At 38.1% G+C, this 26,260-nt stretch overlaps 1 protein-coding gene across 1 annotated transcript in view; it reads right to left on the reverse strand.

The window, feature by feature from the left end:
• CHN2 (chimerin 2) overlaps positions 1 to 26,260 on the reverse strand; it is a 163,027-nt gene that overhangs the window by 67,026 nt on the left and 69,741 nt on the right. Inside the window, exons 3-5 of the mRNA XM_051808336.1 lie at positions 20,601 to 20,656; positions 4,480 to 4,511; positions 1,244 to 1,357 (exon numbers count right to left, since the gene is read on the reverse strand). Of these exons, the coding sequence (XP_051664296.1) occupies positions 1,244 to 1,357; positions 4,480 to 4,511; positions 20,601 to 20,656 (202 nt within the window). The remainder of the gene's footprint in view (positions 1 to 1,243; positions 1,358 to 4,479; positions 4,512 to 20,600; positions 20,657 to 26,260) is intronic.

Raw genomic sequence — 26,260 nt, forward strand, 5'->3', positions numbered from 1 at the left:
CACTGGGATGCATAACTGTATTAAAGGCTTTTCCATCCTGAATCATTTTTGAGGTGCAGAAAGCCCATGCTTAACCACCATGGGCATATTTACACTCAATGAAGAGAGATGGGCATCTCTAGCAAGTAATTCAAATTCTAAGGGCCTGAATCACGCTCTCTGAGGAAGCTAGGGACACCAAGCTCCTAATTCAGGGCCCAATTAAATACCTAAAGTTATGTGGGAAAACTTTGGTCCTATTTATGGCAGGTGTAATCTATTGGGGTTTTTTTTAAGTGTTTTAAAAATCAGAGTGCTGTAGTAGCACATTCAGTTTGCAACACTGAGGTTGGAATCCCACTATTGCTTAAAGGATTCAAAGATATGATATTGGGTTAAACGGTCCTTATATTGCATCAAAACTGCATGTCTCTGCATACTTTATTAGGAATTCAAATCAAAGTGTTTAAGTCTCCTATTTTTCACCCACATTTTTCATATGAATTCCTAATTTATAATCAAATTCAGTTTTTGATTCTACAAATTATTATCCAGATGGGTTTAGAAATCATGCTGTTGCATCAAAACAACAGGCATTTTGCCACAATTCTCATCCTTTAGTATATTTTTCAACATTTTATTTTGAAATCTCTCTCCAAAACCCTAAAAAATTGTGTTTGTTCTTTTTCAGCTGACAGAAGTTGGTTTTAATTTACACCACTTTTTAGTTGGCATGACTCACTAGCTTTTCCAGCTTTACCATCTGCACATCAATACAAATTTTAAGCATGATTTCAGCACTGTATCACAGACACTTGGGGTAAGTCCTTAAAGGATTTTTCCTCCTAGTTTACCAGCAGAAGGGTAAAAATGCAGACTTTTAGTTTGTTCATGTCTCACAGAAGTAATAATGCTATAAAAATTGGCAAAATATTGCCAATGAGTTTGATTTGTCAAAACCCAACTGAGTATCTTGTCCTCTTGCCACTAACCCACAGCGTCTTTAAGACTTGCGCGGGTAGGTTTTGAATGACACAGCTAAGCAAGGAGTGGACGTATTTTCAAGGAAATGCACCTGTGAGGGGCAGTGAGTTTGTAGCTAGGGTTACAACTGAATTTTTCATTCAGTTTAATAACAGACTCTTACTTCTTTGAGCAGCAGCATTCCATGCTTCACAATGTATTTCTACAACAAGCTGATATAATTCCCTCCATTAAACACATTTACATGTGAACTGTAAGCCTCTATTAAAACACCATTTACCTGAGAGCAAGAGTATAGCAGCCGGGTTGCCGCTGGCTTTCTCTAAGAATATATGCTCCTTCTACGCCAGCAAGTATTTCATCTGCTTGCTCCCGAGAAATGATCCCGTGAAACCTAAGGGAAGACATTCCGGTGACTTACACAACAATCCAACCAGAAACATCTCCTCCTCCACCCCAGAAACCATTCGAAAACTTCAGCACTCTAGAGCATCATGATCCAAGCCATCAGGAGAGTGTCCAAGCAGCAGAACAGTCATCCAGCCTGGACAAGCCTGGACAAGTTCAGCACAGAGACAGAACAAAAATTACACTCTATATGCAGTTTCAGTCAATATAACAATCAACAGCACCCAAAGACTATTTTCTGTAAATGCCCTGTCTTTTCACAACTTTTCTCTTCTACCAGTCTACACCCCTATTCCTTGTTTCCTTTCTAGAGGTCTTACAACAGAATCGTAAACTAGGCACAAGGGCATTTTTAAAACATTGAATTATTATATTTAAGTACGTAGTTATTTTTTTATATATATACATAAATATTTAAATATAATTAAAATTATAGGTCTTTCTTATTATCGGTTTGCTTAATTTTTATATTAACAATGCTTCCTCAAATTCGTAAGGGAAACTGAGACAAAAATGGAAACAATTATTCAAAATTCCATTCTGCATATATTAAAGTGGAAGAAGGTACAGAATAGTACTGAGAAAAATACTGTTTTCTTCATTCCAATGAGGTCCTCATTCAGTGTTGGAGAAAAGCAATACTTCTTTGATTCTTTTGTCATTGCTATTTTAAGAAAGAAAGAGGGCCTAGGATGCACAATTAACCTTATGATAATCAATATTTAGCAGTGATTTCTCCATCAGTATAAATGCAGTCTTGACAGCAGTTTGAGTTTTAACTCCTACGCACATTTTGCTAGCTGATAAGTCTCTGAGGGTCTCTTCAGCAGTTTTGAAAGTTTCTATTTTTGCTGCTGTTTGAAAAAAAAGCACTAAAAGGTACTGGCCTTCAGCATTTTCTCTTTTCTGACAATACATATGAAGTGGCACATCCCTAACACTGCCTCTGGGGAGGAAGTGAAAGGGAAGAAAAACATGTTGGATGTAAATGCAATTGTTGTTCCATCCTCTTTATGTTGTCTTTTCATAACTAATACATGTTGAAAATATTAGGTTTAGGTGACCTTTCCAGAGTGACTTTTTATTAAAAGTAACGTAAATTGATTAATCTTTTCTGTCTGTACAGGTGGGGAACACACTCACTGCTCCATGCAAATTGAAATGATCATCCCCTAAATGACATAATTTAAGCATGACTTTACGAGTAAACTTAAGGCAATTCATAATTCTAATTACAAATAATGAGCATAAGCTATTCCCCAAAAGAAATGTATTATAAGACATACCAGGCTGTAGGTTAGATATTTTGACAAAAGCTCTCCCTGTGATCCATTTCACAAATACTTGGAGCACCTGTGAAATTTCTTTATCCATGGGTGGTAAGCACTGGGTAATCCAAGCTTTCTTATGGATATTTTAGTACATTTTTTTAAGAGCATGAAAACAGCTTGTACAGGGCACAAGTTCCCCTGAACTCAGATGCCTGCTTCTGACAGCAGCTGACAAGAAATGCTTACAGAAGGACTGTAGGAAGCAGTGACATATTTCTTTCACTTCACATCCCTGTCCATCCATCACTGGTTTAGCCACAATTGTGACTGATCAGTTGTGACCTTACCCTTCATGAATCTGAGAATCTCACTTGTAAGCCCTTTAAGATCTTGGTGCTTTTGGTCTCTGCAGCTGCCCATGGCAATGAACTTGAGAAGGACACTGTGCATGTCCCTCTCTTGGACACTCACTGAGGAAGACCTGTTCATTTTTATCTGTGGTAAGAGCTGCCATCCCTAGTTGCATCCCTTTACTCCACCATTGTTGTCCTTCGCCATACCTTTCATTTCTTCTACAACCTTTGTAAAAAGGATGGAGGAGGAAGGGGTAGAGAGGCACTAGAACTATATGCCCTATTTAAAATGCAGCCACATCACAGATTTATATAGTAACATTTTTGTTTCAGTTTCTTTACCTAAAAATTCCTTTTTCTCTTTCCAAGCACCACTAAACACTGAGTCAATTGTTTTTATAGGACTTCCCCAGTGCTTCTTTCTGTATGATAACAACTAATGTGATCTCGTGTGGGCAGGTTCACCAAGGTGACATCTTACAGTTTCCGCTAGCCCTGCTGCTCCACAAACCCAGGTAGGTCCCTGGATAAGAGACTCCAGCAATGGTTTTACAAGTCCTGCTGTAGGAAATGTGATGTGTTACTCAACTAGGTACTGTCTTCAGCTCTGTTGTACTCTAGTGCCTAGATCTGAATTCCTTGCTGTTAAAGACAGTATTTAAAAAATGAAACTTCGGTAATTAGGGGCAAAGCTACTGGCTCTTGAGGTTTCTGGTGGTAGAAAAGGATCATTAAACACAGATGGTCTGGGACGGGAGGAAAAGTAGAACATGGGATCTAAGTAAGAGATAAGGGCTGGGGTCTCAGCAGGTTAGTAAAGGCCAAATGCCAGGTCTGGGTGGCTGCTGCGGTGGCTATGCCCCTCAACTTCACCAGCCCAAATCTCCATGCAATGCATGACCCAGCCCCTTCCAAGCTATTTAGGGGCAAGAAGACTGTTGAGCACAAAGGAATTATACTCTAGTGCTTTGTTATATTCCTTACAATAAAAATACACCTCTTCTTTGGGTATTTTGAACCTCATAACTTCAGCAGGGAGAACAGCATTTACACATGCAGTAGGATACACACACTTCCACAGCCGTGTAGGATGGGGAAAGCATAGGAACATACACAAAAAGGCAGTGAGAGAGACACGTGCTTCTCTCCTCCCTAGGCCATTGCAGGACCACTGGGAGGTATAAGCAACAACCAGAACCAAAAAAGGATGAAGTACCTCAGACAATATTTCTTTTCCCAAACTCTCATGAGAAAAGCAAAATAAACATGCAGGCTCACACAGCAGCATAATCCATGGATTGTGAGCAGCAGTGCTGGACTGAAACATAGCTAAATCATTAGGCTTTCAATATATTTGGCTCCTAGTTGAAGCGAAAGGTAAAATTAAATATTTTATTAGACCTCCATTGTGTCTTTCTTTTTTAGTTCTAGAACAATAACTTTTGGATACACCCAACAAATATATAAAAGAGGAAAATACTTACTCTCTTCCATAATACTTTGGCCTGTTCTCCACCTAAATTTTGAAAGAAAGGAAAAAAAATATTAAAAACATATTCATTTTAAAATAAACTACAGAAAAATAAATTATACTTGTATATTAATGAGGACTACTGCACCCATCTAAGTGATGAAGTTCTGCAGTTTCAAAACTGTGACCGGAGTGTGACAACGCAGAAGAAGAGAAGAGTGAAAACAGAGGAGGTGGTTTTATTGATGGATTTCTGGGAGAAATAACATGTATCAGTGGTGAAAAAATAGAACTACACCTAATTGTATAAAATCTGACCAAGTAGATAAAGAATATTTTACTGCCAATCTAGTATTTATAATACTAGTTTTGCCAATCTAGTATTTATAACATAAAGTAAGACTATTTTTGTTATATACACTTTGTATACATTTATATATATCCTTTATGTATGTTATATATACAATATGTACATATACTATATATATTTATGTACATTTATGTAAATTTATATACCATTTATTTGCATTTTTTGCCTATCTATGGCAACAGACAGAAGATAAAAAGTTTAATATTCTCGGGAAGAATTCTCGGTTTCTGTATTTAGACACAAGCCTCAAAATCCTAGAAGTCTCAAGAATTTGCGGGCCGGACCCAGAGCACGCTCAAAGTTGCCGGAAAGACTCCCAGTTATTTCAAAGATGGTTGAACCAACTTTTAGGGGAGGTCACGTCCTCACCCAGAAGCCCTGGGCAGGCCTGGCACCGCGACTCGCTCCCAAAAAAGCAGCTCCCCGTGTCCCCCCCCGGCCCGTGTCCCCCCTCGGCCCGTGTCCCCCATCCCCGCGGCGGGCCCGGGCGGGGCCGGCAGGGGGCGCCGCTCCCCCGCCTTGCAGGGGCCCTGACGGCGGGCTCGGCCAATTAACGCGCGCGCGGCCATCGCTAATTACTTCACAGGGCTGGGGGTTTTCTTCAGGCGTATTCCCACAGAAGTGTCTTTATAAAGAGCTGCCCCTTCCCCCAGCTGCAGCACTTTTCAGTGGTGTCATCTCGCCGCGCTGCAGCTTCAGTCAGTGCTTTCATACAAGAAGCACGACAGAACTTCATGGAAGATACACATAAATTCTCCAAATTATTGAAAAAGATTATCTGACTGCCTGTATATCTCAATAAAGAAGTCTATATCAATGGAATTACTACTTCATGCATGCTAACACACACGTAGAGAAATTGTGGTTTCAAGACTGTTTCATCCTTTAGCATAAAACTGTTTCATCCTTTAGCATAAAAAAAAAAAAAAATTAGGTGGTTTTACCCCATTTTATCTTGACTGGAAACAAGAGCTCTTGTTCTTGTTTTCATGATATCTCATTATTTCGCTCATAAAAATTTTAAATTGATGAAGGTTTTCCTTTTTTCCTTTTTTCTTTTCCTGAATAGCAAATGCATAACTGTCACATTTTTGATTCAATAATCCACACGCCATGCACTAAAGCGAAGCAGTTGAATTTCTACCCTGCAGTCACTGAGGCTACAACACAGCACAAGATGAACAAAAGTCTGTACAAGATAATGAGAATCTTCAATGGAAGACCTATGGGAGATCAATCAAGTCCTTACTGTGCTTCTTTCCCAGCTCGGCATTTCTTTTCTAGCACGGCTCTAACAATAGCAGTATCATACCCTTGAAACTCCTGCCTAGGAATAATACCTTGATACAAACATTTTTGAGTTCTGAGGGGCAGGAATAAGAGGGGGAAGCAAACACAGAAGTGAAGAGAGAGCAAAATCAAAGGAATTGCCAAGTGCAGGTTCTGTGTTTCTATGTGCATATATGGGAACTCAGAGAAGAAGTGTACGAATTCAATTTTTTAAATTTTCTATTTTTATAAGTAAAAAAAATAATATCAAGAAAAAGACATATTACCTCTAAAAGGACATTGTTCATATATTCATCTTCAATAGCACTATATGACTTTATGAGCAGCCTTCCTGTCATCCTTACAAACCTTAATAACCCTTGAAAGCATATATTTAGCTGGGAACTCAATTAAAAAATGGGTATCAGAGGCTGAGTTAGGTAAGACCACCACATGCAATTTTCTCTTTCATGGAATCAAAGGCCACTCAGTATATTGAAATTTGGGACAAGGAACAAACACATTGCTCTTTCATTCCCATGAAAGGCCAAATAAAACCTTTAGACTATAGAAGGTAAAGCATGACTTTCATTTAGTAGTCAGAATCTACTTCTATTTAAAGATACAGATTTACCTTGATTGCGTTTATACACTAAATAAACCCCAACACTTCAAATCTACCTCAGAAAAATGAATTAACAGCACTAGCATCCACCCTCAAAATTAGCTTTAAGTACAAGCTCCCCCCAAGTATAAATTACTCCCCCCCATATAACTAAATATACACATAAAGTATAAAAGCAATCTGGAAATAACTCCTTGAACAAATGGAAGCACCTTTTTTATTCTTCTCACACCATTTATAGAAAAATACAAATTTATCTGTGAAACTTTCATCATTTAACTAGCAACTGACTGAGCCACCCTGGATAATGTGATTTCCACTTTTCCTGCTGTTCACAAACTAAAAGATTTGCTCTTCTGAGAATCCACACAAAGCCCATCTACTCCACTATTCTTCCGCCTATTCCATAAAACAGAAACCTTCACTCCAACATCTTTTAGCATGCGTGTGTTTAAAATAGCCACAACTTCACTATTTGGCATTTAACAGAAAAGATATAGTAGCATTTCCTGAAATGAAGCTCCAGATCTGTCAGACCATCCAAGTGCCCCAGAATATAAAAATCCCCCCGTGTCCTCACTGCAATCTTTACCCTGAAATAATAATTTTTCTCCTATTTCTCTCCAACTTCACCACTAGGAAAACACAAGGAAACAAAGATATTGAAAGATAAAAGATCAAAAATACCATCAGGGTCTCCAGATCAAAACCAGAATGTTGGACTGAACTTGGAAATAAACCAAAAGCCTACACAATTGATGAAGCAGAGGCTTAAAAATATCAAAGGAGCCAGTAGGTCTGTTTTGTGCGACTGCAGACTCTGTAAAAACTTCAAGGGAAATTCTATATATTCCAGAAGGCAAAGGTGACTGAAATTCAGTTGGGATTAGCTTTCCCTCTCCTGCTATCAATAGGTTTGCACACACAAAATCAAGCAGATCCACCTAAGAGAATTCTTAGTACTGGAAAGAACAGAAAATCCACAGGCAGGAAAGTGACTGTTTCCTGGTGGTAGGAGTCCAGAGCAATCAGTCTTTTTCTGAAGACACACACAGTTAGGGTTTTTTGCATAGGTAATGGCTGTAAAGAACACTTTCATCACTTTCCATATAGCCCTCACAATTTCCTTGCTGAAAAAAGAGCCACCTTTCCCAGGTGACCAGTTGGTTTTATGCATCACTGGCCCATCTTCCTAGACACTGAGTAAGGGGGGAGATCAGACAGCTTGAGTCATTTAGGACTCTTATGCTAACAGACATAAACAAAGTACACAAACGAGGAAAATTACATATGACAAATTATAGGTCTTCACTAGTGAAAATATATTTTGCCTTAAAGAGCACCACAGCTTGCTCTTACTTCTCCCATATAGAGGATAAATTAAATGGTTGTGCCTTCTCCACTAAAAGTACGTGGCAGCTTTCAATTCAAATGTGAAATGGTAATTTTCTGGCTTAGAAAAAGGTATTATTGCCAATTTCAAACCAAAAATGTTGTTGCAGAGTAGGCATTTCTGGATGTTGTTCCAGAAACCACGGGGAAAATGCTGAAAATCACTACTGAAATTCATAGTTGTATAAATTGTGAAACAACAGTGAATGCCAAAATTGTTTAAAACTAAAGTCACATTGATCAGGAAATAAGATGTATGGTAAAACAAGCTAAATCACTACTAATCCAGTAATCTTACAAAGCCAGCAACATTCATTGACATCTAATCTTGATGCATGCTCAAAGAGAAATGAAACCCAGCACAGCTTTCCTGCCACTCTACAGAGGCCTTTGGAAGCTCACGTTTGAGAGACTCTGCATATTCCAGCTTTGACTGAAAGCCTGCCAAACCTGATTGCCTCTCCCCAGTCCAAAAATAAAAATCCTTACTTGTACACTTAGTCTAGTTTTACAAGTTTTTTTTACAATGTTACAGCATATTTTTCAAGGTGTGGATTTAGTTGTACTCAGGTTTGATGTCAAGACTGAGGAGAAAATAACTCTGCCTAATAGACTAGATATCTGAGCTGATTCAATATATTATGTTTACATAATTTTGAAATTTACTGAATTTAATGCACTGGGACTTGCGGCTCCTGTTTTGGCCAGGATGGTTTAGCCCTGGCATGACACACTCCTGCTAATGTACAGATTACTGTACAGATTACTATATTAAAATCCCACACAACTCTGCAAGATAACTCATCACAAAACTACTGGGAATCACGCAAGCAGGAGGTGAGCATCCGCTAATGTGACAGATTTTCATTGCAAGCATTGACATCCAAGCCACACTGCAGCGAAGATTTGAAGATACCCTGAAGAATTCTTTCTGCATAGAAATACTACCACAGAAATAGGATAACCCTAATTTCAGAAAAATTTGATTTCTCTTCAGCTTCATTGCACCAGACATATTTTCTTATCCAGTGGCCAAAGCTGAAATCTAGAAATGCTGCAATGAAAGTTTAGAAATCCCTCCAGGACAGCAATCTGTCTGTAATTCAGAAGGGCCAGCACAGCATAACAGTGTGTACTGTGGACTTCAGCCACTGCCTTAATACATCCATGATGAAAATATAAAAGGGGAAGGAAACAATAAGGTGGGGAGCTGCACCTGGCTCTCTCTTCTTCAATACACAGAAAGAACAGACAAACAAGATCCACGAGTTAATAATGGTGATGTGTTTACTCAGAGCAGGCAGCGAGGCATTTTCCCAAAGGAAGTTTAATCTGATATATTTTCTGTTTGGAACAATCTTAATTATTTTTCAGTAACTCTGGTTCACTGGATATAAATATGTTTTTCAGCTCAGTTTGACATAAAGAGAAATAGAAGAGTTTGAATAGAAGCTTTCAAGACAAGCCCAGGAAAAACAGACTGTAGAGAAAAGGAGCTTATTGTCTGTATTGTTCAACTTTTGGCAGACTTATCATAAGCTCACTGCAAACTTTACACTTACAAAACCAACCAAAAAGGATTAAGGCAAGTTGCAAGCCCCCATTAAACGGAATGAAGAATAAGCTGTATTTCATTACTCCTATAAAACAGTTTTTTTGCCTTGGAATTTTTCTTGAAGAAAATTCTACTTAGATCTATTAGCATGTCTAATATTCCCTCCAAATAGGACAAATTATTTCACATCAATGACTCTTAAGCAATTTAAATTGGGAGAAGATTCTTTTGGATGGGAAATATTTATCGACCTTTTTTTAGCTTTTAACCACTTTCTTTCTCTTACCTTATCAGGCTTTCTGACACCCATGTTTTCAAAGAGAAACAACTCTTGGTTTTGCAAAACGTGTCATATCATAAAGTCTGTTGCTAATTTTGTTAGTAGGAATAGCAGCAATGCAACATCTCTAGTCCCTGGCCAAGGACAGGCCAATAATAGTATGTATGTACCTACTATGTACATACATAATGAAAAGATGGTCTTCTCCCCCAAGATTTTCAGTCAATGGCATTCAGCATGACTGATCTGACAGGCTTCATATGACAAGCCTAACCAGCACCTATAACTTCATGAGTGTTCATGTACTTTGACTGTGTGATGAGGTAGGAGCAAAGACATTCCTCAGAAAGAAACTAGCAATGCCCAAGTCCCCATAATTTATTCCACCTGCTCTGCCCATGTTTCAGAGGCTGTCCAGAGAGAAAGGTGACATGAATAGTTTTGGAAGTGTGCATCTCCTTTTGTCATTCAGTCACAGAACCATGGAGATGCCAACGTTATGACCACTTAAGGGGTGGATATTCAGCCATGCATTATAGGCATTGACTAGACAGGTCTCTGCAGAAAAGGATCCTGGCATTGTTACAGATCAATAAATGAACTTGAATCAATGATTCTGTCTGTAACAAAAACTGCCAAAACCAGAAGGCTATACTGAGGATAAAACCAAGAATGCAGCCAAGAAGACATCAGAGTAATCCTCTCCTTGCAATGTCTACTCAGAAAGCCTCTAGATGGAATATTGACTGTGGGCTGGGGCACCACGTCTCAAGAAAGACTGGAGCAAATAACTGGAGTAAGCAGGGATTTAGCAACCATGAAAAGACATGAAAAGAGATTGGCCCAAAGAAAACAAGATAGAGAGGGGCTGTAGCAGACAGGTATGAAAAAGGCTGCTTTCCAGAGGAAATAAATTTGTTCTCTGTACGCTTACTAGACATGACAAGAAGAAACAGGCTTAAACTGCAAAAAAAAGATAGAAAAATGTTAAAATAATTAAGCACTAAGTAAATAAGCAGAGGCAGTCAAGAAATCTTCATGAAGCCTTTTTCAAGGCTTTAAGAAGTGAATATGCAAACATCTCTTCTTGACACAGGAATGACAACCTCTTGACTTTCTTCTGGCCCTGAGATACCCCATCCAGCCTAGTCCTCACCTCTGCCTGGACTGCTCTCAGGAGATAGGGATTAGCAGGGAGCAGACTTGAATAGGCTGTAAAAATCACCTATAAAACCACAATAATACTCAGCCCACCTTTATGAGGCTCTCAGGGGAGAAGGCAGCACCCAGAAGGCAGTGGACTGAGTAAACTGTTCTGGAAGAGAAAGCCAAACATTCAAGTGATAAACTTGTCACCACTTAACTAAATAACAAGACTCAGTTTCAATCCATCAGCATAACAAAGTGCCAAATTGTGTTTGGTATCTTCTAAAAAATACTCTGAGGAAAAATTTACAGCACCCGGGAGAAGGTAGGAGTGTTCTTCACCACTAGGAAAAATGAAAAAGAATACAAGACAAAAGTAGAGAACACAAAGAATACTTTTATTAACTGCTGTTCAAAGCTGCACAACTTCTCTGCTATGGTGGCATGTTGTAACCCATGGAGAAAGTAAAATGCATAGCGACCCTTTTGCAGAAAGATAATGCATCACAAAGAAACACAGGAAGCTCAGCAACTCTGACTCTTACTGTGGCACTTGGCTGATTTCCACTCAATCAAGGTTATTTCTACCATTTTTAAACACAAATATTTTAAAAAATAATTTAATGTGCTTATTTGCTTACTTGCTTGTACCAAACTTTCAAAAGAGCTGCTTTAAGCCATCCTTTATGAGGGTAATTTTAACTCAGGTTTGTTTCCTTTCTATGACCTTGAGCAAACTGTCCAGCAGCCAATAATCAATATACCAGACAAAACACCATAAACACTAGAAGGTTACAAAGTCTCCCCCAACATGGACATCTGCTACAAAACCAGAATATATTTCTGTATATATACAGCTCTAACAGAAAAGAGTAAGATTGAACAAGAAAAGAAAATACAAATATTTTCTTGCCTAGTAAGGAAAATAATGGGCTCCTGAACATAAGCTAAAATAAATTGAAATAAATCTTAATCAAGAAGCCTGCTGCTAAATAGTTGGAGGAGGCAGGGTCAGGTTCAAACAATTTCAACAGCAAAAGTGGGAGTCATCTGTTTTGTTATGCAGCCTCCATTCACACAGTAAGGGCATCATTAAATGTAAAAGGAATATCGATGTTACTCTGAATGCAAGTGAAAAATTTGAATATAACATTTAAACTGTGCTCCTTTTTTTTCAAGAATGATGTGTTGAGTCATTTAAATAGGAGGAAAAATATCCCCAGCAGCAGATAAATGCAGTAAGCCACATTAATGCTCCAAATTCTTCTGTAACAACTGAGAAGCACTAAAACATTCCTATGACACATGCCACAACAGTCCACAATTCCAAAAAGATGTGTGTAGTTGGCTGATTTGACCATTCTGTGTGTGTAGCTATATACATGCATGTACAGGAAGTATAGGAAGGACGATAGAGAGATATGTAAAGTTTCTATATTTATTCATATTAGGAAATACAAATTAATCATGTGCTCAATACTCTGTGTTCCTTTGCTGTTTCTGGCTGGAGCAGAGGTAATTTTCTCTGCAATGGCTAGTATGGGGCTGTGTTTTGGATTTGTGCTGAACACAGGGCTGATAGTATAGAGATGCTTTTGTTATTGCTGAGCAGGGCTTACACAGAGCCAAGGCCTTTTCTGCTTTCTGTACTGCCACGCTGGAGAGGAGGTTCAGGGTGCATGGGAGGCTGGGAGGAGACACAGCTGGGACAAGCTACCCAAACTGACCAAAGGGATATTTCATACCATACGACATCATGCTCAATATATAAAGCTGGGGGGAGGAAGGAGGAAGGGAGGGACATTTGGAGTGATGGTGTTTGTCTTCTTACGTGTGATGGGGCCTTGCTCTCCTCGAGATGGATGAACACCTGCCTGCCCATGGGAAGCAGTGAACAAATTCCTTGTTTTGCTTTGTTTGTGTGCACAGCTTTTGCTTTCTCTGTTAAACTGTCTGGATCTCAACATATGAATTTTCAGGCTTTTACCCCTCCGATTCTCTTCCTGATCGTGCTGGTGGGGAAGTGACTGAGTGGCTGAGTGGTGCTCAGCTGTTGGCTGGGGTTAAACCACAACAATTCCTCATCTTGAAACTTGAAAAAAGATACCAGACATAAAGAGAGCAGAGACATCCAGAGCCCTTTCTACATATTATTTAACCAGATATGATGAATACTAGCCTGAATTTGAACGGGTATGTAAATCTGTACAAGCACTTAGCATTTTCACCTACACATAGGCTTAACTTTATCTAAGTGGAGATATGAAATAGGCTTTCATTTATTTTGGCTTGAAAACTGCTTACATTCAACACCATGTCTAAATAAAAAAAAAACTAAATGAAGAGAGTGATATTAAACAAGGATAAAGGGAAATAAAAAACTAGGGAAATAGCAAAATGACAACACACACATCACCCACTTCCAAAGAGAGATGGAAGGGAGGGTGAAACTTTGCAAAGATTTCAAGCAAATCCATAGGAATAATTAGCAAGTTCATCAGTCCTTAAAGACAGCTACCTACAGTTTGTGCTAATCAAACTGTATCAAAAAAAGCCAGAGCTTGCCATCATGTCTTCCAAAAAGATGGTTTTAACTTTTCCATTTCACAGTGATCAATAAGTGCTCTGACTGGTTCACACCATATTCCTCTGATCAACACTCGTCTAATTTGCAAATCATAACGTAGAACATTAGTAAATCAAACCTGAGGAAATTCAAGTGAAACAGACAAACCTCTTCTAGTTTTGTTTAGCTGTAACTACATAAATGAAATTTTACTATCACATCTGCAAAATAATTAGAAAGCTTTCTCCTCCGTTCAGTAGTCAATGGACTGTTAAAATGAGAATGATGTGGCTTCATCTGAGTGCTCCACCATCTTACTATTGCAGCAGAGTGAGACTGCAAGACTCCTGGACTCTAGGAGAGATGAGCTTTCCTGTCAGTCAATAAAGCGCCCTGGAAAAAAACACCAGCAAATTTCTCTGATGTGATAAATACAAGGGAATTTTGGGCAAGCAATATTCCGTCTTCCTTTCTTTCTTTCCTCCACTGCTGCAAACCGCAGGCATTTTGCAGGAACGAAATTCACTACGGACATACTACAGAAAAATGACCTTGGGTGTAAACCCATATTTTAAATTTATATAGGAAAACCTGCATATAGCCAGTTTCGAGGGCTGTTGGATACAATAACTTTTGACATTCACTCCATGGGTCCTCTGCACCACTTTAGCTGAACAGCCTTCCTGGCTTTCAACTGCTCTGAGCCACCACCAATGCAGCCAGGCTTTCTATATTTGCTATGAATTTCAGCTGAAGAATTTTCCTCTTTCTGTCAATGTCTATTCAAAATTGCTCTTAACTTCATTTGCAATCCACAGACTACTGCTGTGTCCTCCTTGTATCTTTTTGTTTCTATCATAAAGAGGTTTATGAAAACACAATTAAAGCATCAGCAATATTATAAGAATTTGAAAATATGGGCTCCATTAAGTCTTACATGTGCAAACATTTCCATTAATGAAAATAGTTTTCAGTACAATTCTGCTCATTTTCACTTAATTGCTAGCTAATAGGGTCTCTTGGTGTGTCACTGTGTGTGTTCTGAGGTTTCTTTCTAAGGGAAAGATAACAATATTCTGAATTATCTCAGATAAGCTCTCATGACTTGGCAGTAAGAGACACCTCATAGCAGTGTCTGACTTTTGCAGTAGAGTGATTTGAACAAGTGCCATGAAAATTCCCATTTGCTCTTGCTATTTACCACCAATTTTATGGCTAATTTTAATGCCCTATTACAGCTCTCTGGTACTTCACCACAGTATAGATAGTGTTCTTAGAAAGATGAGGGTAGAGAGAAAGAGGAAATATTCCACTTGTAAAGGTCACTAAGTGAGCAGAATAAGGGAATTAATGGAAAACTTATTGCAATGACTAAAGACTTATTATCCAGTCAGATATACTATGCAAACATTTTACTAAGGCTGAATCTTAACAACCTTGCTCAAGCTTACCTAGTCATAAGCTTTTTAACCAGTGTTTTTAATATTGCTATTGTTTAAACTACCCACTTCTAATTGCAATGTTCTTAGCTTGAATCCCATGCTTCAGGAGAAACTTTGATGATAACTAAGTAAAGAGTAAATTGCAGCAGTTCAGTTTGGGAACTGTGCAATAAGTCTGTGTATTTGCAGCTAGTAATGTACAAGATGGCAATAGCATTACAAACCTGCTAGTGACCATTTCAACAGTTATGTTCTATGAAATGCCACTATGTACACTCTTGTTTTGATAAATCTAGGTAATGGATATCCAGAGGGTCAAAAGAGTTCCAGACCCTCTGGACGGTTTGAGTGAAAAAACCTCAGCAGTACAGTCACCATTATTTTAGTCTCTTATAATTATTTAAGCAAAAAGAAAGAGGGATTTCTTTCTTCAGAGAAGTGTCCCTTTTGTAATCATATTTGCTTTCAGTCAAGAAACCATAATTTTTATGTTTTAAAGGCAGAGACAATAATTTCTACCGCTTCTGACACAACCTATTTAGAATTCAGAATGATGAGGAAGGCAATTAACTGACATTTTTCTACATAATAATATAAGTTAGGGCTCTAAGGCTTTGCCTACACTAGGGAAATTTAGATGAGTTTCTCGATGTTGCTGACACTGGCTTGGCCAAGGCATTGTTAGGAGTGTGGAAGGTCTAATGCAGACAAATTCGCAGCCTTAAAAATTGCCGTCAGCAATTAAGGCTTTCTTGGAACAGAATGGAAATAGCATTCACAGGTATGAATATTTCTACACAAATAATCCAAAAACTCATGGGTAAGATTCATTCCCTCTTTGAAGAAAATTTATAATGTGCCTGTTGTTTAACCAGATATAGTCCAGAGTGATGTCCCCATCCTTTCTTAATTTCTTTTACTTTTTTAAAGGCTCCATTTCTTCAAAATATATTTTAACTTTGAATAATCTACTCCTGAAATATTTCTTAAAATTAAGAATTATTTAAAATGTTCCTTTTGAATAAAATAAGGAAGTTGAAAGCTTGAGTTATTTTCTGAGAATATAATTTTTCACCAGCATTTCTGTAGAATAAACCCTTAAAGATGCTTCATAATATGACTTTCTTACAACACAAATCTGATTCTTTGGTGCCTATTATCAAATTTGCTCAATATTTAAAAGCTACTCCTCCACTGGAACTGTGCTTTTAAATGGAACTTTTTCTACTTAAAAGATAAATCATTAAAACACTGCTGGAAGAAATATGGTTACAAATGAGAATATTGGCAGAAATCCAATGTTATTGGGAAGGTAGGATTTTTGTATTAGTCCCACTACCAGTGGTGATTAATTAAAAGACATTAGATACCTGAAGCCAAAACAGTTAATTCAATATATTCCCATTGCAGGAACAACCTGCTTTTGCTAGACAAGATATTTATGCAAGCAAAAAGAAGGAAAATCATCATAGCAAAGCTAAAAGACACAAATATATAAATGTAAATAAAAGATATAAATGTTCATGTTTATTTACAGTCCCAGCTTTTAGTCTGGTGGTTTGCATATCAGGATTTCTGTCTCCACAGTATACTTAATCAAGAAATCCACACAAATTAGATAGAAGGGCAGAGATCTGAGGCTAAACCCCCTGTGACTATGGAGAGGTAATGGAAGAGCAAATGAATGCAGAGAATTGAAAGATGGCAATGGAAAAGATGGAGGCATGATGAAAATGCCAAGTGGTGAGAGAAAAAAAACAACCTTCAACACTTGTTTATCTGTTGATGTCACAGATTTTGTTTGCAGCAGATGCTTCAACTCCCCTGCAAACAGTGGAGAATTTAGCAACTGTGAATGAAAGGCATTGTCCCATAGGCATGAAGGATTTCAAATTATTTGCAATGTTTATATTTGTCTGAAGCAGTTTGAATACTAAATTAAAGAAGTGAACACTCTCAACAAGGTCCAGTTCCTATGATATGCACATGGAGAGAGAAATCTTTCCTGTCAGTCACATATCCCACTGACACCTGCTCTGCAGATGTTGGATGAGCATCATGTTGCATACTAAATAACTACCATATTTCTAATTAATATATTTTCACACACAACACAAAATTAGATTTTGAGATCTTTCTATGTAACTGACAAATTCAGGATTAGTAAGACATCATCTTCAGTGAAGCAAGCCTACACAGTCATCAGATCACACTGAAGTCAAACTAGAATCAAGAAAACAACCCCAAAACACCCTTCTTACAGACTATGTGCTAAAAAAAAAGCTAATAGGTGTCATAGGAACATAGTGATGAATTCTCTCTCTAAAATAATCTGCGATGCTCTATGAAACCACTATGTAGTTCTGCTTTCTAATAAACCAATAATATGAACTACAAGGAGCAATCTAGCTATCAGGACACCCCATCTGCCCCACTTCTCCAACTATATGCAAAAGTAAAGCTCATTGGCAGTGTTTCAGTGGTTTTATGGCCCTTGAGTCAGAGAATCTGTGTTTCCAGCAATCAGTCTGTGAACACATGCAGTTGAGCTACACAAAGATTCAAAGTCCAAGTAACAAGAACGAAAGATCGCAGTTGGGAATTCATACTGCTTTATATACCTACCCTTAAATAAAGTCTGCATTTTCAGCTGTTTAACTAAATTAAAAACAAAATCAAAACAACTCAAAATAGAACTCTGCAGTCTATGAAGTGAGCCACTAAAAATGGTTCATTAGTCAGAACCAAACGTAGATCATGTGAAACAGATGGTTTTTACTTATTTTGTTATGTACTACTTTGTCAATGATAATGCTTTCGGAAAACTCCATAAAGGAGTATGGTGTAATAAACACTTGAAGAAAAGTACAAAGATCAGTGTTTACAGAGCCATAGTGCTGTCTACTCTTTTATATGGTTCCGAATCATGGGTCATCTACTGCCATCACCTGTGACTCCTAGAATGCTTCCATCAACACTGTCTCCGTACAATTCTAAACATCCACTGGTCAGATTATGTGACCAATACATCTGTTCTAGAACAAGTAGCAGTCACAAGTATTGAGGCCATGTTGCTGAGAACACAGCTGCGCTGGGCAGGACACGTCTCAAGGATGAAGGACTACCGCCTCCCTAAGATCCTGCTTTATGGTGAACTTGCCACCGGCTGCCACAAGAGAGGAGCCCTGAAGAGAAGATACAAGGACTCCCTGAAACAACATCTCAGCCTTGGCCATATTGATCAACATAACTGGTCTACTCTGGCCTCAAATTGGGAGGCCTGGAGACACACCATCTATAACGCTGCTGCTTCCTTTGAGAATGCACGCAGGATCATCCTTGAGGAGAAAAGACAATGCAGAAAGAATTGTGTCTTGCAGAATATACCACCTAAGGAGTCTTTCTGCTGTGCCTTTTACAATTGGACATGTCTATCTCATATTGGCCTTATTAGCCACCAACGTGCTTGTAACAAATGTGGATAGAGCCTTTCCCAAATCTTCGTTCGTGAAGTCTAGCCATGATGATATGTACTGCTTTGTCAATGATGTATTAATTTAATTAACATGATCTTAGCTTCTTTCTGCAAATCTTTGGAAGTGACCTGAATAGGCACTAAATATGTATATGGTCTTTAAGCATCAGGCAAAAGGATAACTTCAGTTGTATGTAATATGTTCTTGAGTTCAAGGAAATAAGTTCAATACAGCACACCAGTAAAGAGTTCACAGCTGCACATTTAATCCACTTGTGCAGATAATCTTGTTCCTAGAACAAGAATACAATTGCTATTCCACTTCAACATACTATTTTACCTTGATTTAAATTTTCACTCATGGAGGCAAACTAGAAAATGCTTTAATTTTCTAGTTAGCGCAATGAATTTTGGATTAAACTTATTTAGCTTAACTTGTAGCCCCAAAAAGATGAGTTTGAATTGCAAACATGGTTTCCTAAGCATTCAGTGCTTATTAATCAGATTTTCTAAAAATAAGTTCTTCCTCAAAGTAGTTCCAATATGAAATAGATAAATAAAATATTAGATAAACCATTGTCTCACACAAAGAGAGAAACTCCTCTAAGGCCACGCTGGAAATAAATAAATTTTTTATCTTAACTATTTTCAACTATGTTCTCTCCTTCAAAGAATACCAGCCACAGTGAACTAACTGTCTTTTGGATTGCATGAGGATTTCAGAGAGCAAGGTCTCGATAAAACCCTTCAGCACACGTGCACTGAAGTCCCACAGGACTAGCATGTGCTCCATCTCCCCAAGCCTTGTCTTTGACAGGGAGAAAGAATGACATGAGGGTTCACCCACTCTGGTATTTTACTTGCCCTTCTTAGCATCCAGTGTATATGTTTTGAGACCATCCCAAACTGACAGGGCTTGAAGACTTCCAGTCTGAGGCCAAGACCCTGCTCTCCCTGCCCTCAAACTGGTAAATGGCACTTGAGAGAAAAATGCAATGGCCTTTTAGTTAAGGCACTGGGTGGACTCAGGAAAACTGTACTCAATTCCTGGCTTTGCAATGGATTTTCTTCACAAACCGAGGCAAGTACCTGTGCCTTGATACAAAACCTCCTGCCCCACACAAAAGTGTTTTGAGACAGTACCTTAATATTTGACAGATGCCAGGACTCTGCTTTCATGGGTACACAGTGTGGGAAGCATGACTCAGGATGATGTTTGGGAGTACAACTACATATCAGGTCATGAGCCGCAGTTTCTGTCTTCTTGCACATCATCTTTTATACCTTGTGCAATCACTTCATGCAGTTAGTATTTCTGTTACTAGTATTACGTGTCTATTTGCACAAAATTTGTCCCTGACATTATAGAAGATAAGGCTATCACAGTCTTATTGATTGAGCAGAGACATCTACATATGTGTTCCATTACTATTTTGCCATGCAGGTTGAGGAACGGACATATTAAAGTCAGTAGAAGTGGAAGAAATACAGCAAAAGAAAATAGGGGGACAAGATAACTCAGCCAAACCTGCAGCCCTGCAGATTTCTAAATATCCTACAACCTTTAAAGTTTCTGTGACAGAACAGAGCTCTCTGGGTATCACTTCAGTATTTTAACTTGAACATAATACTTGGCATTCAACAAACTGCAGCTACATGTATCATGGTGAAACATATCACACAGATGTTATTATGCAGATTCAGGAAGAAAAATACACCTTCATTTAGACAAGGAAACATAAAACTTCAGGTAGTATACAGAAAAGCACATTAAGCAATGATTAATAAGCATTTGTCTAATGAAGGTGCTTCTAGTGATAGAATGAGGCTGCCATGCCTAATTAGCAGATATTAATTTGCTTTAATTAATCAACCTTAAGAAAAATGATTATATAAAACAATGGCACAGAAAAACTAAAGCAAATATTACCCACAGACTGCACAAAAGATTTTTTGGTAGTCATATGCTGCTGACAATTCATCAGATATAACTAGGTAGAGCAAAAAAACTGACCTCCCGAGGACAGATGATTCTCTTGGGACGTGGTGCCTCTTGTTGCAATTGATACACTGTCAAACACAAAAATGTACAGATCATTAGAAGATGGCAACATACACAAACTTTTATTCAGATGAGTCTTTTTAGCCGGGGGCTGCAGAGAAAAATGCAAATGTAAAGAATATGACAGCAAAATGAGGTATTGCAGTGTGTCTAAGTAATTTATATGAAAATTGGTTGTTGACCTGCAAACTAACTAAAGTGAACAATGCTTTAACTTTTAGAAGTATTATCTCCTTTTGTACTGTTTTTTACATTTTTATACTAGGGAAGACTAGCGAGAAATAGATACCAATTATTAGATGTATCTCAGGATAAAATCCCACTATTGCATATACTGTGTTGCAACAACCCAAGAACAGATTGCTTACCAGTAGCACCAGCAGTTTTTTGGATAGGCCTAGAAAAAGTTCTGTACCTTTGAAAGGGCTCATCACAATCTCATAATTTATTTCAAAATTTGCTGGCAATTACTGAAGAGCAAGCAAACATTCCTTTCAGAGCCATTATGTCCTATTCAAATGGCCCTGGATCAATTTTGCAAATCTTCTGAGGGCTGGAGCAGAGAGACCTGAGGCTAGAGGTAGTTGCTGCCTGGCCCCAGCCTCTTCACTGCATGTATTTAATGAGATCCTCTCCCTCCCTTCCACTCCAGAGTCGTGAGAAGGAGCTGACATGCAATGACAGTAATCAATTCCAGCACAGACAGACTGTCTCTCTGTAACTCCAGTAAAAATCCCAGAGGTTTGGATTCCCTCCCTTGAGAAAGGTCTTCTGTATGCTGACCTTCTTGTATTTGGAAAGATCATGTTGAGTCTATGAATTCTTTTAAAAGACTGAGTTTCTAGGATGATTTTCTTCATGATGGTAGTGAAGCTCAGAATTATGCCCTGAAAGGTGGTAGATTATGGGAGGAATAGAAATGCCTGTGGGTTTGATAAACACAGAAGCCTTGTTGCAGAAAGTGAATGGAAATAGTAGGTGTTAGCCCTCAGTACTTTTTCGCACCTTGTGCACCTTCTCTTTTAATGGGGCAAGAAGTGATGAAATCTGGAAAGTGGGGAAGTCCTTCAGCCTGCACCCAAGTTTGTCACACAGGGGATGGTAAAGCTTTGAGGGCTTCTCCCTTCTGCTCATGTCAAAGTGCAAAACCCCACAACCTCTTCTTTTCCCAACCCAAGCTTTATCCCTGGTTCCTTAGAGGGGCACAGAGAGTTCACAATTTCTTATATTCTCTATCAATTTTAATGCATATGGATGTGATCTAGCTCTGAGTTTGTACTCAGGCTTTGGATACACCCTGCATCATTCAGCACTGCCAGAACTTCCACTACTTTTGCACAAGATAACTTCTGGTCTTTCTTGCCTCTTGCAGTTATGTAACTAAGATTTAAGGACTTACTTCTACTCTTTTGTGACCAAATGATTTGTGTATTCAAATGAACTGTCAAAGAAAGCATGAAAATTTTGTTCAAAAATCACAGATAATGTTTTAAAACTCTGATTATTCTGGAGCCCAATTTTAGAGTTAATTTCTGAATGTCTGAAATCAGCATAACTACTGATTCAGTAAGTTAGTGATGCTTAATACTAAAGATAGTAAAAAAATAGGAACTTTTCCTTTCCCACATACATTTTCAATGGAGAGAAAGAACTCTAAGGACTCAAAACATTGCAAGAATATGATTGCTTCTCATTTAATTATCTATTCCCCAATTAATTAATTTAAATTTTAACTGAAAAATAATACTTCATAAAAATCCTGTTTTCAATAATCTAATCTGTTAAACATTAACTGACACAGCATATTAAGCTAGTAGTTGTTTCTAAGAAAATTTGTTAGCAGTGGTGCAAAACAAGTTGGTCTGAAGATCACATAGGAAGCCCATCTTGTGATGTGCTGCATTTCTAAGAAACGGAAAAAAGCAAAGAGGTCTCTAAAATAACCAAAAGAATCTCTGAGGCTGATAACTCTGGAGAAGCAATGGTGGGGAGAAGAGTCTGCATTTTACAAAACAAAGGAAGGAATGATTAACAGGAAAGAGCAGGTACATGAAAGACTTGAAAGCAAACACAAAAAACTGGATGATGATTGGATGTAGTGGGATGAATCAGTGCAAGGAAGACAAATCCTCTTAACAACTGTATTTTTAATAGATTGGAAAAGGTTGCTGTCATTCTCAGAGAGACATGGGTAATTAATCTGCACAATAATATGGACTGAGAAATATATCTGATTTAGAAATACATCAGAAGAAAATGTGGTAAGATTATTCCTATACAAGTAAATAATAATAAATTATATGCTAAGTGTGCAGGATGAGAAAATGGCCCAAGCACGACTGAGGTTGTGAATGGTGGTAATCACAGAAAATGTCATGAATGGGAAATGGTTTCCTGTGAAACATAAAGAATTCAGATTTGGCCATATTAGCTTCAAATTGGTAGGCATTAAGCTGACAGAAAGTCAAGCCAGTGGAACAACAAGAGGAGAGAGATAGAGAACCATTAGATGGAGGGAGAGAAGACAGATCAGGAACAGAGAAAAGAACTGAGAACCACCAGTGGCATTGTGGTAAGGGACACCAAGCAGTTCAATGGGAGACAAACAACAGAGAAGAGACAGACAGACACACAGCTGCCAAGGATGCCCAAAAAAGACACACAGCAATGTAAGGGTGAAGAAGGTAAAAAAAGTGGAAAACAAGTAAAGGCAGTATCTCACAGACTAAAGTATTAGGGAGCAAAGCCAGTGTGACCCTACCAAAAGCTGTGTTCTCTTTTAGAAAGGGTCTCTCCTGTTTCTGCTTCAAATGATTGCTATGTGAAAGCCTGCTAATGGGCTTTGAATACAAGTGCAATATTATGGCTAAGGTGACTTGAGAAAAATGTGCCCTACAGCTAAGTTCCAATGAGCACAGGCACCTCATTAAGTGACCTCATTTTCAGAAGTGCTGAACATCCTGCAGCTCTGCCCGATTTCATTATACACTTTTTCCAAAGTGCTGGGCACTCACACTGTAGCTGACATTGCTGAGACCCCGGCACAGCCCAGGGAATGGTCAGATTCAGAAGGTACATGCCCATCTACTTGCTCAAATGATAAACAAGCCTTGCCTTTCTGCCTCATTTTCCCACCTCCACCTCTGAAAATTTCAAAACAGAAACCAATGTATAAGAATATGGTTAACTGAAATAACAGAAAAACACACTTATTTAATACAACGGTAAGCAGTGATTAACATCTGACCCAGTCTATTTCCAGCATTTAGAACTGACAGGCAGGTTACAGACAAACCCGCTGTGATCATAAAAAAGATGACACTTGAACATAATGATGCATTATTATCTTAGACCTGAGAAAATGAACCTTATAAAAAATCAATTTCATGCAAAAAGAAAATGTATTATTACTGCTCAGAGAAGAGCATCAGACTAGGAGTGGCTTTTTGTTCAGCATCAGATGCAAATGAAATGTACAGTAATAATACACACTAAATATTAGACAAAAATGCAGCACTGCTACAGAAAAATGCTGTAGCTTTTAATTGGCTCTTGAACATCTTTATCAGTTTCAGACTTCAGAGAGTTTGCCTGCATTCATAGTATCATAATCATGTCCGAATTTACAGTGTTAACAAAACTCTAATTTATTATTGAATTTTTACAGGAACATTCCTTTGAGATGTAAAGTAGCTGGTTAGAATATATCCTTCTCTCTTTTGTTCCTGCTACAGCGTGAGTTGTCTCAGGGGATGAATAAGGGAAATTCTACAATATGTTTTAGGAAGAACTGTCTAATTCCAAAATCCAATCTGTCTAAGAAACAAAGGGCTGACATGCAAAAAATAACACTTACTCCTCTTCTGCCAGGAAAGAAGGGCTATCAGCAATTTCTTCATATTTTTTTTTCATTCTGCAGTGTGTCAGGACCTCGAGCTTTCTCCTTTAACTCACCTATGATGAGTGTTCAGTGATGCTCCAGCAGAGAGGAAAAATTCCTATCATCGGTTTTATAAAGCAGCAAGGAAACATACTGCCTTCTTCTGAGAATATTTCGCAGAGTTCCTTAGTTTTACCTCCTCGGCCTCATCTCAGTCAGGCATTTATCCATGTGCCGAGCTTGAACAATATGAGTTGTCCTATTTCTGCAGGATTACTCACATGCTTAATTAGGAACCTAAGTGCTTGGCTGAAACAAAGACTTAATTTCTAACAAAAATGAGTCTCGGACACTGTGCTTATTATTTGATGAAGGGCAGAAGGCACAGAAACTTTGCGAGGAGCTGAAGCATCGCATCAGCTGATGCTCTGGGCTTTGCCACACTGCTTCACACCAGCATACTGATCTTAAATAATGCAAATAGACATTGAAGTGGCATTGACACATGACTGACTTAGCACATGCCAATCTCAACAGTGGTAAAAGGAGAAAAAGAGTGGTTTTATATCTCTTCAAAATTCAAGCACATACGTCCTGTAGCTGGAAACCAATGACTACCCTGTTTCAACAGTCAAACAAATTGCCTACTCATCCCATGAAGCAGGTAAGATCATTGTCTCTGCTCTAAGAGGACAGTGCAGCACTGGAGCAGGTTACCCACAAAGATGGCAGAGGCTCAATCCCTGAAGGTTTTCAGGACTGTTATGTAAAGTCGTGGCTGTTCTGCTCTAGACCTGACAACAGTCATGCTCTGAGCGGGAAGCTGGATTAACTCATGCCAGAAGCCCTTCCAACTCACATTCTATGATTCTTATCTTCCTTTCTTTACTAACTCAATGATAGTAAAAAGGCAAAATGCTATTTTGTATAATACGCCTAACACACAGCAGACTACACAAAGAAATCAGTTATCTGATATTTATTTGTTGATTTGCTACTCAGGTATAAATGCAATCAAACCCACTGCCTAGACCCTGCTGGTTGCTAGAAACTTTCTAGATTTTTTTTCCCAAGTCCCTTCCTGGTATTACAAAATTATTCTTGCCATTTCTTTTATTTTTTGTGTCCCAGGGCTATAAGGAAAAGTCTGAAAAACTTTGTAACCTGTGAAATTTATGTGAAATTCTAACAATTCTTCATAAGCAGATGAGGATCTTCTGATTAGAAGGGTTCATATTCTCTGAATACAAACTTATGCATTATGTCAAAACAGTAAGGCTTCAATTCTGAAAACTGTTCCACTTTGATCAGCATTTGTCCATGGACACGTGCAATACTGTTTATTTGAATACTTGGCATAAACAGGAAAATCTGCCTTTGTTGAGAATCTAGAAGGACTGAACCCTTGATCATGATGTCAATAATAGGCAACATAGTGCACCTAAATTTATGCAGGACTTAAAACAGAAATCAAAACTGTATGCAAAGTATCTTACTATATGTTAGGAGACTTTAAAAGCTACTAGCTAAAATAGACCAAAACTAATTGTTAAATTGGCAGTAAACACAGAGTACTAAACATGAAATTCATACACTAAGTTAAAATTGTGATGAGACAGGACAATAGATTGAATCACAAATGAACACTATTGCTAGACATAACCTCTATAATTAATTTACCAGATTAGGATTTTTCTAGCTGAGTAAAGAAGTATACATTACCTAACATTGC

The sequence above is a fragment of the Manacus candei genome, unplaced genomic scaffold (genome assembly GCF_025592945.1).
Source record: "Manacus candei isolate 608988 ecotype Guabito, Panama unplaced genomic scaffold, ASM2559294v1 h1tg000072l, whole genome shotgun sequence".
In the NCBI taxonomy this organism is placed as follows: Eukaryota; Metazoa; Chordata; class Aves; order Passeriformes; family Pipridae; genus Manacus; species Manacus candei.